A 19751-nucleotide genomic window follows, 5' to 3' on the forward strand; every position below is an offset into this window, starting at 1 on the left:
AAAAAACACGTATTCCTAAAACACCGTCACTGCATATATTTCAGAAATATACACTGGGAAATATACAGGTAGTGTTGCAACCATTCATTTGGTGACTGTTTGAAGTTACAACAGCACTGAAAAAGTGATTTATAACTCATTTTCACATTTATGATCATTGCAACGTCCCCATAGTCATGTGATCAAAATCTGGGCACTTGGTAACTGGCATGTATTTATGACAATTGCATTGTCTATGGAGGGGGGTGTCATGTGATCACCATTTGTAATTTTCCCAGATATTTTCCGACAAGCCAAATCAATGGGGGAAGTCTGATTCACTTAATTGCAGTGATTTCTTTAACAACTGCAGCATTAAAGGTTGTAAAATGGGGAAGCCTCACTTAACAAATGTCTCACTTAACCACAGAAATTTTGGGCTCAATTGCGGTTGAAAATTTGCCAAATACCAACGGGTCATCAACAAACACATTGACTTAGAACCAGCATATGATTCAATAAGGAAGTGGTTCACCCCCTTGCCAGCTGAATTTCACACCTCACAGTAACCAGTCAGAAGTCACAAGACCAGAATCAGTCTTGTGATTCAATCAGTCACAAAACCAGCCAACCATCCAGGACCTATATAAATGAACCAGAAACTTCACCTCGGACTCCTGAAGAGGTTACTTAGTTTGGTAACAAAACATCTGGGAGCCAAACTCGGAGGACAGATCTCTACCTAAATCTACAACACGAGCTACGAATTTTCTCAACAATTTCAGAAACTATCTGTACATTATGTAACAAAGAATAACATCAAAGATTTTTGCAATTTAAAAAAAAAACCTTAGGTAATTAACTTTTAAGAACTACATAGATCAAAAAATTGTAGGCAACAGTTGTAACTTTAGAAAAAGCTACCAAAGAAAAATGGAGACAGGGTTTAAATGAATTTGTTTTCATCTATTTTTCAAAAAAGAAAAACTCAAGGTCAAAGATAAAGAGGGTATTCCCCTAAATACCTTTGTAGGCTGGGAACTGTGGGAACTCAGTATTTTTAGAAGGCACTTCCCACCCCCACCAGCTTGTGACAATGCAGTTTGAATGCTGAAATTCTCCTCATTCAGATTATGAACAAGTTTCATGTGTGCATCAGAAGAATTAAGTTTGACTGCACTCTTGTGGTGATGCAGGGCTCTACATATTATTTATTTTTCTATTTCTTGATAAGAAAGAAAAGTAAAAAGATTGTCACAGTGATTATAATCTTTAAACACCGTTATACTCTTTTAATATTCATAATTGTAATATAGGATGAGGTAAGATACGTAACTTGCACAAACTTTCTAATGGATGCTAACCCAGGTATTAATGTAATTACGAAAACAAAAATCTAGAAGAAGTCTACATAAAGGGGGTTTTTTATGTACATTTACATCACCTAATAAAAAACACAAAGAACAGTCCTGATTTTATTGATTCCCTATTCACTTTCCTTATTATTTTTTTCCCCACATCTTTACTTTGCATTTGCATAGCATGTTGCATAGTACTTGAAAGAAATTGGAAGACTAAGAGCTGAAGTTGAACTGAAGGGGCATGTGCAGGGATGGAGCAGTGGTGGGTTGCTACCGGTTCTTCCCGGTTCGGGAGACCCGGTAGCGGAAATGTTGATGTGAGAGCGAACCGGTTTGCTCCAACTGTCAGCTGGGCCCTCCTGCCCACCCCTGCGCTATACCTACCTTTATTCCTTCGTTTTTAGCCCAGCTGAGAGGTGCAGCAGACCAGACTGCCATGCCTCAGCTGTTCACCAATCCAATGCACTTCTGCGAAGTGAACCAGTGGTAACACCGATTAGAACCTACCACTGGGAGGGATCAAAAAAAGAAATCGGACAATGGAGCTTCAGTTGTACAATTGTGTTTCCATCTTTTTCCTCTTCTTCTTCTTCTTCTTCTTCTTCTTCTTCTTTCTTTCCTTCCTTCCTTCCTGACACATGCACTTCCATTTTGTAGCAGCATGATGTTAGAATGGTGTCTGTGAGATAGACATACTTGTGCTTGCATCTTTGATTAGACTTATCCATTATACTAAATCAAAATGAGCTGGGTGTGATCTGAATCCTGGAACTTTATTTACAAATCACAATTTCTAGTTTAAATGTTATTTGTTTTATTTATTATTTTTACTGTGAAGCCAAATCATTGTGGCTTATTCAATAAAGCTTCAATAAATAAGCCTAGGCTTCATTCAGTGGATCAACATAATCTTTCAGATTATGCACTTGATCTTTGGCTGTCCTTACCTTTTTGCGCTTGATCTTTGGCTGTCTTTCAAATTTGCTAAAGAAGTAGAGATATTTACAAATTGTCTTATCACCCCAGAGCAGGATGGTTATATAATTCAAGTGTCAGATTTTGAAATGCTATTTTACATATACAATAAATTTCATTCAAGTGATTCTGAGAGAGGAACAGAGGAAGACAGATTCTGTGATTTCCCCCTTTTTTCTTGTTCATCATGATTTTTTTTAAAAAATTCTGCAGTCTCAATATGTTATCATGTTCTTTTCCATAAAGCCACTGAATCCCCCCAGTTGTTTTGATCCCTAACGTCTCACATTTTTTAAAAATTTCTATTTATTTATTTGTCAAGTACATGTTAGATCATATATAGATAAGTATAAGCATGAATTGAACATATAAAATGAATACAATTAAAGGGAACATTAGGATAGGGACAGTAACATGATTTTCAACCCTTCTTTTGCAATAAAGGAATTGAACCACCTTATTTCCTTACTTATGTATATAGATTCAGAAAAGGAAGTGGTGAAACTGAGCTGCTTGCTGAGAAGTTTTCTGAGAAAGAAACCGTTCAGCTCATACCGGAAGCTTTGCTGTCTTCAGTTGCAGCACACTTCTAAGGAAAGCCCAAACCCAGGAGTTCAATTTATTTTAAATGAATTCTGTGGATCTGCTGCATTTTTCCTGTCTCCTTTGCTGCTGAGGAGATATCCTACAGTGTGTCACAGCTGAAGATTAACATGTTTTGCTTCCTAACTGACTAACCAGAAACAGAAATGGATTTACGAAGCACGCCCTATCGCTCCGAAGTGGCCCGCTGGTCGCCCAGTGAGTTGGCAGACTACTTTAGGAGGGTAAGTTTCATTTTAATTGAACAGTGTCATCTTTACCATTTCCAATTAGCATTCCCAATTTTCTTCATTGGAAAGCCTGAGCTTCTATCTATTTATCTCGTATCCAGAATGAGGAAAAACATATATGTTTTTATGTAATTTCAGCTTTCCAAAGTGATCCTTCCCAAAGAATTTCATATCTTAGCTTCTCATATCTAGGGAGAAATTATTATTATTATTAATAATAATGATAACAATAATAACAACAACAACAACAAAAGATAAGAAGATACTTGGTTGATACCTAGGAGGCTGGCAGCAACCCATATCAACCATTAGCACCAGTCAATTGTATTTGTGAAACATTTTTAAATGTTCAGTTGACTGAGTTTCACATTTAATGAATAAAAGAGATAATAATAGTAATAGTAATAGTAGTAGTAGTAGTAGTAGTAGTAGTAGTAGTAGTAATAATAATAATAATAACAATAATAATAATAATAATAATAATAATAATAATAATAATAATAATAATAATAATAATAATCTGTTACACTCTTTCCACTTATTTGCAATAAGAGCTTGGAATTCTACCAGTTGGCAATTAAGTCATATGGTTTCTCTGTAATGTGTGAGTGAATGACTGCCATTCCAGATTCAAAGTTACAAGGGGCCAGATTATTTACACCCAATTTGTATCATCTAGCTCTATGTAGGCCTTGAATTCAAGGTTAATTCTTTTTTTTTCTTCTTGGCCTACACATTCTTCAGAGAGAAAGGCAGCATTTCTGCCTCAAAGCAAAGCTTGGGAGGCAGCATTTCTGCCTCAAAGCTTCAAGCTTTGCTTTGAGGCAGCTGACTTTTGATTTGGAGGGCCATAATTAAAGGCTTTAAAGCTGACTTTTGATTTGGAGGGCCATAATTAAAGGCTTTAAAGCAAAAGACACGTTTCTCACCATTAATGGCCAGTGACAAAAAGAAGCATTTGGTTGTGCTTTCTAAAGTTCTCTGAGAAGGCTTTCTTGCATAGCCTGGTGTTTTAGCTTTATAACTATTGGAAGAAGGATAAGAACCAAATTGCAAAGAGCTATTGCTGTGCCAGGAAGAGGACATTCTTATGATCACACGCTGGTGCTCTCGTGTAGCAAATGTGGAATGCTGCTTGTGTTTGCCATAAAATGCCATCTCCCCTTCCCCCAAATTGAATTACAGTGTGCATAGATTGTGTAATATACTGCAGAGTTTTGAACATGGCTTTTAGAGCCATCAGTGGGCAGCATTAAAAACAGTTCAATTCTAGAAATAGTTTGTGGTCTCACTAAATTTCCTCCTATTTTTCCATCCGTTTATGTCAATCACTCTCTCTTTAATACCATGTTAGCTATTATAAGTGACTAGGAGCTACATAAACACCCCAAATAGTAACCCCGCAGTATTAGAGCCAATAGTTCAGACTCAGCTTAATGTAGCTTTCAGGAGACACAGCACTTCCTGCCTTGACTGCACTATGTGGCTACGACAACTTAATTTATTTTTCCTACAACTCATAGCAATGTGCTTTCACAGATGAATACCATGTTAGCAGTCAGAGAGAAGTTAAACCAAGTGGCAGACTTCATTAGAGTGGAGTGGAGACAGCAGGAGCACTGACAATTACACTACCTTGGACTTACAGGTCTTCTAGTCTTGACAGATTCAATTAGTCTCTTTCAGCTTTATTATACCCTCAGGCAATAGTCAAGAATAAATCAAGCTCGAGTGACAACTTTGCAGTGGCCCAGCAACAGACCACAATTCTGTGTAGATTAAGTCCTTTGTAAAATTTGAGGATGGATTTCTTGTTCTTTTTTCTTTTACTAATTGCTTTTGTGTTCTACAGATATACCATACCCTTCTTGCATTGGCTTTACAGACTTGTGGTCTATACTCTTTTTAAAAAAAAAAAATCAGCAAGACAACCAGCTTTTGCACAATATATCTGGTTTTGCATATTCTAGTTTTACACAAAATATTGCACACAAAATATTACACAAAGCCACAAAATATTGTGTTTGCTGAAAGATATTGATTTTCTTCCCTCTGCATCTTAAAAATCAAATTTCTTTCATGTGCTTCTACATTACAGTACGAGTTGACAATATTAATAAGTGATAGATCTCATCTTCCTTCTCTTACCTGTTTCTTAACCTGGAGGTAGTAAGATTGAACTTGGAAACTTCTGAAAACAGCATATGCTCTATTAGCTTCTTCTAATTACCATATTTTCTTGGAAAAAATTACAGTGACCATATTTTCTTGGAAAAAAAATAAAGGACAAACCTAAAAAGGGAACAAATATGGACGTGGTTCATAAGCATCAAAAAATCAATTGTTTATATTTATAACTTTGCCTTACAAAGGACAGTCCAAGAGCAAGACCAAGAAAAATTTAAAAAATAAAGCTAAAACTGAGCTTTCTGAAATAAAGGACTGTTCTTTGTAATAAAGGATATCTGGTCAATGAATCCAAAATACATCTAGAATTCAGACAAAAGTCTTGCATCTGTGTTTACTAATGTAAAATTAATCAAACGAGCAGCTGGTGATTTGCTAATTTTCAAGGCCTCCAGTTTTTCACAAACAAGTTCTGTTATTATCTAAACTTGGCTGTTCCTTTGTTTTGAACAGATTCTTCTACAATACTGTCTTCAGCAGAATTTAGGATGATCTCAACACCTTCCCGTCCTTTCCAGAATTTGTAAATACTTCTCTGAGGAAAGAGCTTTATCTTTCTGTCAGTAAATACTGTAAACATGATTCCAAAACCAAAACCAAAATTACACAGGCATTGACTATTTTATATCTAGTGCTCTGTTGCACTCTGTTGCACTAGTGAGCATTTCTTTTATGACAACACTGTCTTGAACTTCATAAACCAAAACTTCTTCCCATGTCCCTTGGGCCAATTACCCCAAATGAGTCTGCCTAGGTGGAGTCCCTTCCACATTGTATAACATCTGGATTCTCAGTCTTTTCCTAGTAGGAATGTAAAGTATGACTGGGAGCTTAGTAGGAATTTATTTTTATGGATACATGCTCTACTTTTTAGCAGAGCAGATTGCTAGAAATAGAGAAGTTCTTTGTTGTGGGGTGCAAATCTTATAGTTCAAATATTTTTGAAAGTGGGTTGCCTGAATGCCACCCATGTTAATTTAGCATCAGGTCAAATTAGGGACTGACCTTTTCAGCACATTGATGTTTAAAGCATTAGAGAATTCTGAACTGATCAGCTGTGGGATTGCTATGCAAAGTCCTATTCAGCTTTTGGCTTTCCTGCAACTTCACTTGCCATATTTTCAATTTAGTGTTTGATTGTGCAATCAGCAATAGAATAGAATAGAATATTCTTTATTGGCCAAGTATGATTAGACACACAAAGAATTTGTCTCCGGTGTATAAGCTCATAGCATACATACAAGTAACAAAGTGATAGATCATATATCATAGGTCATAGTTAAAATCATTGGTCATAAAATACCACAAAAAAGTGATAAATCATAAGACACTAATAGAAAAAGTAGTAGGAAAAATGAGAAGATGAAAAAGATGAGATGATAATAACATATAGTCTATTACATTGGTAAATATATTTAGGCCTAAGACAGTGCTGTGGGAATTAGATGTTCAGCAGAGTGATGACACGGGGCGGGGGGAGGGGGGAACGACTATCTTTGTGTCTAGTTGTTTTGACATGCAATGCTTTATAGCAACGGCCTGAGGGGAGAATTTGAAACACTTTATGTCCAGGCTGTGAGGGGGTCTGTAAATATTTTCTCAGCCCTCTTTCTGGGCCATGCAGTATACAGATCCTCAATGGAAGGCAGGCTGGTTGCAATTGTTTTTTCTGCAGTCCTAACTATCTATAACTAACTGACAATGTGGAAAGTTGATGCAAACCATCTCAGTCTTTTTTTCTTGTGTTGTTGTTTTCTCTAGTGCTAGATCATCTCTTGTACAACTGTAAAGAAGTAGTTTCCTTAGATGTCCTTTTTTTGGTACTATTATTCAGTACTTTTCAACCTGAGCAATGTGTTCAGTCCCTACAAACAGAGGTCAATCAATTAATCTAATTGCCTTAAATTAAAATATAAAAATTTAATAAAATAAATAAATAAATAAAATAAAAGCTGTCTTCATAATAACTGTTTTGGACTACTAGCCTCTGTCAAATTTACCAGTTAGATCAGGGGTGTCAAACTGGCGGTGCCTGGGCCGGATGCGCCATATGCAGGCCACACCCACCACAGTTCCACAAATGGGGAAAATATCACAAAATGTCACGTGACGGCAACATGACGCAGCAAATTTGACACTTGTGAGTTAGATGAAGCCCTTTGGTGGGTAGTATTAATGTTACTTGATTCCTGAATGATATTATTATTTAGGAATATCAAGATATTTATTATTTTTGTACTTTCTAAAATAATTTTGAGAGCTAAACTGCTTGATTGACCTATGCCATACCTATCTTGCCACCTATGTTGGTCCTATATTTGGCTTCTGACTTCTCTTAGTCTTTTATTTTTATAGTAGTGTTGAGGACTCAAAAAACCTTTCTGGACCATTCTTCAGGGTGAGATTGTGTAAGAATTATGCTTTAATTACTATCTTGCTAGAGGGTGGGACTCTGGTTTTGTATTGAAAGCTGTTGTATGTATTTATGATCGCTAAGTAGCAATCCATTGTATTCCTCTGGCTAAGATGTATGCTGCTGGAAGAAAATCTCAACAAGGATATGAGTGAAATGTTTTATGTTTTGGTTCAAGAAGAGAGATTTCAGTCAGTCAGGAAACTCTCATGAATTCAGTGTTCATTGTAATGAATATAATGTCTATAACCTGTAATGAAATGTAGTGAATTCATTGAAAATTGAACTTAAATTTAGAAAAAAAAATCCAGAACATTGTTTCTATGTCTTGGTTTATATACTTTTTGTCTGAGCTTCCTTTCCATTCTTAATATATCCAGTTAACATAATGAGAACAAAAGTTCTTCAAAATTTAAGAGAGGGATTTTTTTCCCCAGCAAGCCTTTTCTTAACCAAATTTATGTAGCCACATTATTTCAATCCAGCAGTTCCCAGTGCTGGAAGAAATTTTTATGGATGAATGTCAATCTCTTGATGCATGTGCAAAACACTCTTTTTGCTTGTGGGATTCCTGGAGGAAGCTTTAAGACAATGTAAACTATTATACTTCTAGTTATTTCTTCACTTCAGGGCTAAGAATTATGTTGCCTCTTTCATGTGATGCACTTCCTCATTGAAGTTGAAATTGCAGCCACTAGCCTAATGAGACTGTTCTGCACTCAGATTTGCTTTTGGGTGGTTAGATAATGGCTATGCACAGGAGAACCTATTAAAAATATTATCAATATTTCGGAGATGGCAAAAATCTCAGCGTATCTGAAAGACTATTCAAAGAAAGATATATACTGGAATGGAGAAGATGGGTTGATTATATTCAAAGCAAATATCAGACCAAGAAGTACCAAATAGCTTATGAATGAATAGAAAGTAAAAATTGTATTTGTATATTTTTCTTTATGTAAAAGGGGAGTTAAGGCTCTAGGGGAGGGATGGGAGTTTATGGATAGTTAGTGTATTCTAGCTTATGATTGTTAGATGTTATATCCTGTATTTTGCTCTGGGAAGTCCGGGGGAGTGGGGGGTGGGGGGATTGGGGGGAGGGGGGAGGGGGGTGGGGGGGGGGAGGGAGGGAAAAATAAAAAATAAAAAAATATTATCAATATTTGTAAATTTTTGCCCTCAAACTCTGGATAGTATACAGCAAGGAAAACAAGACAGCACAAACTAGACAAAATTACAACATGAATTATTATACCAATTAATATAATGAATTCCACTATTATTCAAAGTCAAAGGCATATCAGAATAGGACAGTTTTCAATTGCCTTAGGAAGAACCGGAAAGCATGAGGCAAATGCTAGCTAAGGAACTCTGAGAGTTGAAGTCCACACATCTTAAAGTTGCCGAAATATACTGCTTTAGAGATACTGCTGAAAAAAATCCTGCTTTCTGGGCCACATTGGTTGTACCGCTTAAGGGGATAGAAAGCTCAGCAAGCCCTTGCTAGATATTCGGACATGATGGGTAGACTCATTCATCTGAAAGGTGGTTGGTTCCTTATATATCATTTGCAACTTTGTAAGTGATACTTTAATAACTCTGAAGTAGCAAGCTGGCCGTGCCAGAGGTTTAGCAGTTGCATTCTGTATCAGCTGTGAGTTGTCTCCAAAGGCAAATCCACATAGAATGACTTGCAGTAATCTAGATGTGTACTGATCAAGGTGGAAGTTATCTTTGTTGGAGCATCCTGACTGAACATTAGCCAAAGCTGGGCAAAAGCCCTCTTCCACCTGCTCTTTTAGAAGAAAACAAACCAATCAAATAGTAAAGCAAATACATTAATAGGGACTTTCTAAGGCTAAATAAGTTGTGAAACTGTACAAGGTGTGAAGCTGTACAAGGTGTATAGAAGACACATTTCACAGAACTGCTACTTAAATGGTAATAAAAAATATCTTATAGCACTCTTCTCACTATGAGTAGTTACAATCTTAGAGCTAAAATTACACAATCTCTTCTGCAATTAAGGTTTATTTTTTTAAAATAAAAACACTCTAAAAAAAATCAGGTTAGATCTGCATTGGAAGCTCTGACAAATTGTGTCTTTAGCCTTTCAGTTCATGATGATGAAACAGTCTTGAATACTACACCTGACGGCTATCATTATAGAAACAATTCTGGAGTCATAACTCCCACTCAGTGTTATTTCTGAAGAAGCATGTCTAATTTTCGGGCATAAATCAGTTATGCTTTATTCAGAAAGTTTAAATCTGGTTAAAATATGCTTGTAATTATTAACAGTAGAAGCCTAACAATGCAAAATTGTGCTTAACTTCTGAATTTGATGGCATTTACTCCCCAAAAATATGAGTAGAGGATGGCAGGGTAACAGTGATTTTTACAAGTTGTCTTATCATTAACAAAGTTTATTTTCATTTGCAGTTAAACTTCAAGGATTGCGAGAAAGTTGTTAGGAAACTTAATATAACTGGACAAAGATTTCTGGTAAGTTTTTCAATATTTTTATAGATTTACAGAATACAGAGCTGGAACTGAACATAAGGATTATTTAATCCATTTCTAGAAAGTTTGGGAACAACATTTAAATCTTGCTACAATTTTCAGAAAGATATGTCAAAAGTTCTAATTTCTTTGGGTATGCAATCAGTCAATCAATTATTATTGATGGATAATAAGTAAGCTAATAAAAACAAAGGAGTATTGGTGAATAATTAGGGAAGAAGGTGAAGGGATGAGGAAACAGCATGTTACCTTTAAGCAAATATCACTCTCATGTGACCATTGCAATTCTATTTTTATTTTATAGTAAGCAACCTCAGTAACAAAACGATGGCACGTGCCTAATTATAGCATGCTTTTTTTTTTTGTTTCAGAGCATGTCTGAAAATGATATTCAGAAGTTTCCAAAACTAAAAGTTCCGTAAGTAAATCACATGCATTTTAAAATCTGATTTGGTCACCAGTAAATTGATGGTAAATATGTGGGGGAAAAAACCATCACAATCCAATTAAAAGGAAAAGTAATTCCTTGAACACAAGTTCTGCTTATGCGCACTAGAGGCTTCCTTCCCCCTCTCCAATTGTCTTACCCTGGATCAGATAAAATTAATTTTCTTTCCGTGATGATGTAGAGATGAAGGCAGAAAGCTATTTCTGAAAGATACATCAATTGTTGACCCAAACAGGAAATACTACTGGAATCTACTTGAAGAAAAGATACAACCATTACAATCTTTTCTAGAATAGAATAGAATAGAATAGAATGGAATAGAATAGAATAGAATAGAATAGAATAGAATTCTTTATTGGCCAAGTGTGATTGGACACACAAGGAATTTGTCTTGGTGCATATGCTCTTAGTGCACATAAAAGAAAAGATACGTTCATCAAGAATCATAATGATATGATCACTTAATGATAGTCATAGGGTACAAATAAGCAATCAAATCATTAGGAAACATTTAATATAAATTGTAAGGATACAAGCAACAAGGTTACAGTCATATAGTCATAAGTGGGAGGAGATGGGTGATAGGAACGATGACAAGATTAATAGTAGAGCAGACTTAGTAACTAGTTTGACAGTGTTGAGGGAATTATTTGCTTAGCAGAGTGATGGCGTTTGGGAAAAAACTGTTCTGGTGTCTAGTTGTTCTGGTGTGCAGTGCTCTATAGCGTCGTTTTGAAACAGTTTATGTCCAGGATGTGAAGGATCTGTAAATATTTTCACAGCCCTCTTTTTGACTCGTGCAGTATACAGGTCTTCAATGGAAGGCAGGTTGGTAGCAATTGTTTTTTCTGCAGTTCTAATTATCCTCTGAAGTTTGTGCCTGTCTTGTTGGATTGCAGAACAAACCAGACTGTTATAATTTAAACAACTTGTCAGAATCCAAACTGAGTTTATTTATTTAGGTATATAAAGTAAAGAACTTGGGTAGAATCTAAGTAGTATTGGATTCAGATTTAATTCAAATCGGTAAGAATAAGTCACAGCCACTTTTTTGTCCAAATTACTATGGGACCATAAAGAAGTTGAATTAGATGCCATTGATGCCGTTATCCTTTTCTAATACTTATTATAGAATTAAATGTAGAAAGAAATAGAAATAACGATAAGGTGCAAAACCACTTCAATTTTTTTATAGCCAAATATAGTATCCTTTTTTCTTCCTTATATAAATCTGGCCCTAAAGCTCCAATTTTGATTATATTGCAAGAAATGTCAGGAACATCTAAAACTTTCACAATTTTTTTTTAACTTTTCACATCAGGGAAGGATAGAGGTGTATGAAGAGAAATTAATTGTGTTGATAGAAACTAGATTTAGTGATCCTTCCTTTTCTTATCTGCTTCCTTTAATATGTTTTGTTTATTACTTCTTTCTTCAATTCTATGTAAAACACCACTCATTACCTCGAAAGGGAACAACATGTTTGGGTTTGTAAGAATGCATGTCTAAAATTTAATTGTTATCAAGCAAAAAACATTCATTCCTGTCTTCTATGGTAGGCAATTGGTATGAATATATAAATTACATAATCCATTGATATTTTGACTCACAGACTTCAGCCTTTTTTTAAAAAAAAATCTAAATCATTCTGACACTATTATTGTCCTTTAATTGTTTTAGAAGCGGTGTAGTTATACTGAAGTTCTACTACGTGCATTTTTTTAAAATCTAAATTGTTGCTATGGGATCTTTGCAAATGCACGCAACAATTTAGTAGGGTTGTTTCGGTACATTTAGGGAATATAAATAATATTCTGGTACAAATGCAATACTGGGTAAAATTCCAGTTTCTGAAATATGTCATAATTGTTCCTGGCTGCTCCAAATATATGGAACAGCAGAATATATAGCAGACCTGTTCAGGTTGTAAAACTTTTAGTAACAAAATATTTCGTGGGCTCCAGGATGTGGAGTGCTATAGTACAAGAACGCTTGCTTGATCTTTTGCAATATTTTGATATGGTTTTTCCTTTCAGTAGCATGTGTTTTCCTGTCTCGGCTTCACTATCCAAAATAGCTTCAAGATCACGTGTTTTGCAACACACAATATCATCTTCTTTTATTACCACCCACATAGTAGTTTTCGGGTTTCCCCCCCCCCCCCATTTATAGTTCTTTTGCTTTTTTTTCTCAACCATCTCGACAATGACAATGTTAAGAGTAGGAGGAAGAATGTTGGTCTCATAATTGAGAAAGAATTACTGTTTTTCATAGGCCTTATACAGGAATTATTCAGACTGACCAATAGGTTCAGATTGCTTTAGATAATGGAAAAAAGCACTGAGGAAGCTTTGTTGGTGTCTACCCAAAATAGAAAACATAGCACCTAAGAGTCATACTTGTGCCACAAATATTCTGTGGGATTCAATTAACATGCATGAACTAAATCAAAGACAAAAGAGGGGAAGCCTGTTTTATTGCATGAGGTTTGGAACCGCTGTACATACATGGCATGGCCTAAACCATGTGGTCACTGTTTGTTTTCTGATTGCTTTATTCTGGCAGATTGCCAAACACAGAAGATGCTTTGTTTTGTTTTGCAAGCAGACTGACAAATGCAAAAGAATGCATTGTGTGTGGCCTTAACAATAGTGTTGTGTTGCTCATTCAAGTTGCTAAATATAAAACTATATTGCTTTATTTGTTTAAGGGAAAAAAAAATCCCAAACCAATTGTCACTTAGGTTTTTGTTTATTGTTCATGAGATTTGTTGAAATCTATCTGTTGCTAATGACATCTCTGCTAAATTTAGTTTTATTGCTTTTTCTGCAAGCAGAGGTTTCAGAAACCATTTTTAATGGTTGCTTCCACTGTTTGCTAGGACTTTTTTTAAAAAAATGTTGTATAATTTATTATCCCCTTGGTCGATTTTGTATATGTGTGCAGAAACCTATCTCCTATTGCTCCATTAATTTTAAATATCCAATGATAAGAGCTCTGAAAATATTTTTAAATTTTATTGTTGGAACACAGAACATTCAAATGTTCTTGTATTTCACTTTAGTGCACATTACTATGCATCTTTCTACTCTTCCATCCACTTACATGTTTGTCAAGACCAATGAGTATAAATTTGTCAGTCCATATCACACAAGAAAAGAAGACGAGATAATAAAAAGGAATGAGAGTCATATACAATTCCAATCAACCATTATTATCCGATTTACCATATTCATTCATTCATATCTTATATATACATGTACTGGCTAAATTACTAATCCATTGTACTAAACCAGTAATATGGTTTATTTGATTTTTATTTAAACTTTATATACCGGTAACTATTGAAATTTATCAGGTGCGATTTGTGACACAGAGCTATAACTCAGCTGTGAATTATTTAACAGACCATGGTTTAAACAAAATATGTGTTGATGCTACATGAGGAGCCAGCATCTTTCCTTCCCTATCTCACATGTTTATATGCATACTCATGTTTCAGGAGATTGCTTATGTGCCAGTAAGTCAATATTGACTCTTAGTGACTACATAGATGGATTTTCTCCAGGATATTAGATCATTCAACATGGAATCCAATCACCTTGCTGCTGGTTGTGCCTTTTCTTTTTCATGACACCCTTTCTTGGCATTATAAACACATTCCAGCATCTGAATATCTTTTTCAATGTCTTTATCATGATTCCAAATGCTGATCTGTGGCTTTTTTTAAAAAAAAAATGCTGGTTCCTTTAGTTTTACATGATTCTAAAGGCAAATACTATTCAATATTTCAGCATCTTGAGTATCAATTTTAAGGCTGATTGCTAAAGTTACAAACATATTATAAACCATTCTTTTTTTAATCAAAATAGCAGAGTGTCAGCCCTGGAGGCCATCTTTTACTTTGGATCTTCAGGGCTGCCACACTTGGTGGATGGGCATGCTGTTTGGAAATGGAAGGGGGGTTGTATGGAGACAGGATAAGATGTGTATTCTTTTCCCTGGGAGTCAAGGACGTTCAGCCTGCCCCTGGAGAGACATGACTGGGAAACAACTCCAGTCGGGACAGTGACCTGATTGGACCATGTGATGGACATGTGGGTGCAAGGGAAGGGACTTTGACTTTCCTTTGGGTGGGAAAAACCCAGGGACCTTTAAGATTTGGGTTTTCCCAGATATGCCAATATGAAATCTCTAATAAAATGGAACTTTGAGGAAGATGCCTGCTTGGAGTTTTATTTCTCATGGGGGTGTTACTTGAAACCCTGAAATTGAGACTAAAATTGATTTAAGTTAAAAAAAATACAATTTGCTATAAAGAAACTATTCAGAAGAGGAAAGTTCTTACTTCAAGTAGCCTTGAAAAAACTAGTGCCATGAAAAGTCTTAGAGTTGAGTCTTCATTAAGTTGAGCTTAACCATTCTTGCCTTCTTAGACATATCCTTGTAGGTGTTGTTGTTGTTGTTGTTTGCAACAGTGGGGTTCTTTTTCAACTTCATGGTTTTGCTTCCAATCCTGAAGTTCTCTATGATCTCCTCTCCAAGTATTAATCACTGTTCCTACTTAGTTCCCAAGCCCAGGTGAGCATATTGTTGTTGACTTAGGATGTCTTGGTTTCTCTACTGGAAAACTGAAGAATGGCTGGATAGCTGGCAACTACTAGATAGATGTTTCTTCCAACTTATTTTAGGAAATGAAGTTCCAAAGTCAGGCTATCTGAAGGCCAGGAAAACAAACAATTGAAAGGTCTGGAAGCATGGAGAGCTAGTAGTAACTGAGTAGTTACTAATCCAAAAGATAGAATCTGAAATTTCTGTGCCTAAGGAAGCCAAGTGACATCAGTCTGCCCCATTAGATCTCACAAAGAAGGCATGTTATAGGTACCATTACCTAGGGAACCTACATTTGATGTGTTCCAGAAGATGTGCCCTTTTTGCTATGGTGCCTGCCTTATAGAATATCCTTTCTTTTAAATTAGACTGGTCCCATTGCTTTTGACCCTAGTTATACTGCTAGGCCTGGGGCTCCCAGGAATCAGATATTTGTCTTGATGGCTCCATGGCTGAGGAGGTCCTTTTTAATCCTCCCTTTATTACTTTGGTTTTTATGATGTTTATTACTATGGCTTTTTGTCTTTTAACCTGTTTTTATAATGGCTGTTTAATTAATTTTTATGTGCCAAGATGCCTTACAGCAGTATTGTAAGTGATAGCATAGTTAGGATGTAAACACTTAAGCCTTTGTTTCCTCATCCTCGCTCTTTCCCTCTGCAGACATAAAAAAAGAAAGGAAGTAGAGAATAGAGGAACTGGAGGAAGGGGTCGAAACTTCTCCATTGAGCATTTCTCTTCTAGTGTGTTTTAACTTTAGAATGTTAAGTGAGTTGTTTCTAGTTTAAATCTGCTGATACTAACATTTTGCCAGATCATGTTTTTTATTTAGCATTGGTGAGGAATAATATTCTATGTGTAGTTCTCAAATTTAAGTATTAAAATATTGAGTATTAAAGTTCTGAGAAAAAGCTAACGAACTGTTCAAAAAGCATTGTGGACTCTTTCATTAGACCACTGAAGCCTATCCAGCCACTCTAAAAATTCAGAGAACCTCTGTTTGGATTAAGTAAGTGGTTGATCTTGGCAGCTTCCTCACCAGGGATTTATATCAATTTTCAACATCATCCAGCCATTGTTGTGGTGCTATCAAGTCTGCCTTGATTGATAGTGATTTATGAAATGTGCCCTTTTGGGGGAATTGATAGTGATTTATGAAATGTGCCCTTTTGGGGGAATTTGTTTTCTGAGGTTTTCACGGGTGTTTGTATATAGGTCTTTGGTTGTTCGGGTTTTCTCCCATGTAAAATTGGAAGTGTCTTGGCGACGTTTCGACGAAGTCTCATTCGTCATCTTCAGGCTTCAGCTTCGTGCTTCTGGGAGCTTTTGCTCCCAGAAGCACGGGTTGAAGCCTGAAGATGACGAATGAGACTTCAAACGTCGCCAAGACACTTCCAATTTTACACGGGAGAAAACCCGAACAACCAAAGACCTATATATATATATATATATATATATATATATATATATATATATAGTGTGTGTGTGTGTGTGTGTGTGTGTGTGTTTACTTACTTTATTTATGTAGCCACCCACCTCACTTTTATATGACACCAGATGGCTTACAATAAAACAAATAAAAATATAAAACACATAATATAAAACAACATACTGTAAAAACACATAGCAGCCGGGTATTATATAAGCAATCATGTTATAAATCTCCTAGATTTCCCCCCTCGGCAGTAGAGATGTTAAGAAATGAAATGAGAGACACAATGTAAGAGAAAAGGAATGGGAAGGTAGTGGGAAAAGAACATGGCCACTATTGATCTTGCTAGAGGAGAGATTGTGTTGTTTCTCTCTCACTGGAAAATACTTTCCTTGGCTGATCTTCAGTTTTGTTCAGAACCAAAAGCACACCCCTCCTTTGCCATTCTTCTGATATAAACCCTTGATTTGGATTCCCTGCATGTCTGGGATCTTGTAACCCTAACAGAGGCAACTTTCTAAAATTGTTGCTTCTCACCAGTCTCTCCAATCTCAAAAATCTTTTTGCTTTTTATAAAGCCTCAGTGAGGGCAAGTGCCTTTTGCAAGGCAGGAAATGCAAGTAGAAACAACACAGGTTTTCTTTTGCATAACCACATTGTCTTGCTGATCGGGTGAAGGCCCAATAATGTGAATTCTACATTACCTGACTTTTGTTTGATACGCTGTTGGATGGTTGCTTTCTCTCAGGTAAGAGCAGAAAAGAGAGAGATTGCCAATCTGCTAAGACCATGCAACAGGATGCAGTGGGTGTGTACATTTTTGTTTTATTTCCCACTCTCCCTCTGCTCTTTTGTGGCTTGTATGTTTGTTAGTCATCTAGCCTCAAAGTTCATTCAGCCTTTTCTTATTGCTAGTAGGAAATTGTTTTCCATTGCCATCTTTCTACTACCAGGATCCTCACCATGTGACCAAAATGAGCAAAGTATTCCAAGTATGTCTTACCAAAGCAATATGAAGGGATACTAACACTTTGTGTGATCTAGAAACTCTGATTCTGTTGATGCAGCCTAGGACTGCATTGGCCTTTTTGGCAGCTGTAGCACACTGCTGGCTCATGAAAATAAATGAAAATGAAATTGTGCACTAGGAGTTCTAGATCCTCTTACAGTTACTGCTGTTGAGCCAGGTACCACCAGTTCTATGCCTATGCCCCCCCCTTTTTTTTTGCTTATGTGTAAAACCTTAATTTCTCACTACTGAATTGCATTTTGTTGGATAAGACCCAGTGATCAAGTCTGTTAAGATCCTTCTGGATCTTGACCTATGTTCTAAACTGTTGGCTATTCCCCTCAGATAGGTGTCATCTGCAAATTTGATGAGTTCCCCTTCTATCCTTTGTATAAATCATTTATGGAGATGTTGAAGAGTATACATATGTAAAATAAAGGCAAGATGTGAATGAATGAATGCATGAATGAATGACTCAATCATACAATCAATGCCAAGCCGCGATATAAAAGCTCTTTTGCTGTTTTTAATTTGCATTGCTAATGCTTTTTTTTCTCTGCATTTTGAACAGGATTGCTTCTTCCCCTCCTGAAAATTCTAGAGTTGGTTGTGTTGTTGTTATATGTGATATGTGGTATCAGCCTAAAATGATTTGAATTCTTGGATGTTAAATTCTTTTTGTTGACTTATATGATTGAAACATAATGTTGGGTGTATGGTACAGGCAACTGTGTTTACTCACCAAGACTGAATTATGCAATCCTTTAGATGACTTGATTTTGAATTCTGAATACACATGGTAACATTGATTGGGTTGAAGAGAGTAAGTGACAGGACTGTTTTCTTCTGTTAGTCATCTAAGCTTCAATGCAGTTGTGTCAATCTGCTGCTGAGGATGTTCTGCAAATGTGCCTTACTATTTTTTTCCAATACTGTTTTAATCCATGATAAGACTTTTGTCTAATCTAATGGAGATAAATGGATAGATAGATAATGATCTTAGTGTACATACAACATATGATGGACCCTTTGATCAAACCATACGGAATGAAAGAGAGCAATGAAGTGATATGTGAGTTAGAGAGCCAATGTCTTGAAGTTCAAATGAAGTTCTGGCAGGAGAATGTTGTATTTTTTTCTGTGGTATTGTCAAGGGTAGAGCATTAATACAGTCTTGGGATGAAGCTCTGTGATGGTTTAAATCCATATAGTCATATGAGTACTTTGACAGGGTGAATAGTTTATGAACCCCCAATTTATCAAGTTTTGCAGAAGTTGCTTGATTTCTTTTTTTGAAGATCTGAATCTAGTTTGCTAGCAAAAATTAGCTTAAAAAGCTACAGGAACATGTATCTTTCAGGTTGCAAAATCAATAAGCTAAAGGATCTCCAATAAAACTCAGTTTAAGACAATAATTAAGTTGCTAAATGCAAACACTTGTCCTAAGAAAAATTAGTCCAGATTCAAATCCGTCGACTCGAGCTATTTCTACATGAATCTGGACAAGTCTATTTTCTGCAGTCTAACCTCAAAAGAAACTTAAAGAGGGAAGTGGCACTGAACTACACTTACAAGGGTAAGAAGTTTTTCATTCTTCATGTACATCTCTTAAGCATTAAAGGTTTTTTTTAAGTGTGAAATATGCTGCAGTGGTAAAAACTGAACTATATAGATTAACTTTATTGTCATTTTTTTTTCTGTGGGCACACTGACACACATTGAAAATGAAATTCTCTTGCATACTCCCAAACGTGTACACGTACATAACACACATATACACAGGCTCTACACACACACACACACACACATAAATACACCCATACATATAAATATACATTATACACACACACACACACACACACACACACACATACACACACACATTAATCACTGTCCAGCTTGAATACGAAACAGAAAGAGGAAGCTTGAGAGTTCACGCTAAGGTTATAAACAACAATCTCTTGACCCTTCATGATATAA

General features: G+C 35.9%; 1 protein-coding gene across 1 annotated transcript in view; it reads left to right on the top strand.

Moving 5' to 3' along the window:
- The first annotated feature begins 2820 nt into the window (after positions 1 to 2820).
- Positions 2821 to 19751, top strand: part of LCP2 (lymphocyte cytosolic protein 2) — a 52754-nt gene continuing 35823 nt past the window's right edge. The window contains exons 1-3 of the mRNA XM_058167875.1: positions 2821 to 3142; positions 10191 to 10253; positions 10643 to 10689. Coding sequence (XP_058023858.1) covers positions 3065 to 3142; positions 10191 to 10253; positions 10643 to 10689 — 188 coding nt within the window. The 5' untranslated portion in view covers positions 2821 to 3064. The remainder of the gene's footprint in view (positions 3143 to 10190; positions 10254 to 10642; positions 10690 to 19751) is intronic.

Source organism: Ahaetulla prasina, chromosome 2 (assembly GCF_028640845.1).
Source record: "Ahaetulla prasina isolate Xishuangbanna chromosome 2, ASM2864084v1, whole genome shotgun sequence".
NCBI classification, from domain to species: domain Eukaryota; kingdom Metazoa; phylum Chordata; class Lepidosauria; order Squamata; family Colubridae; genus Ahaetulla; species Ahaetulla prasina.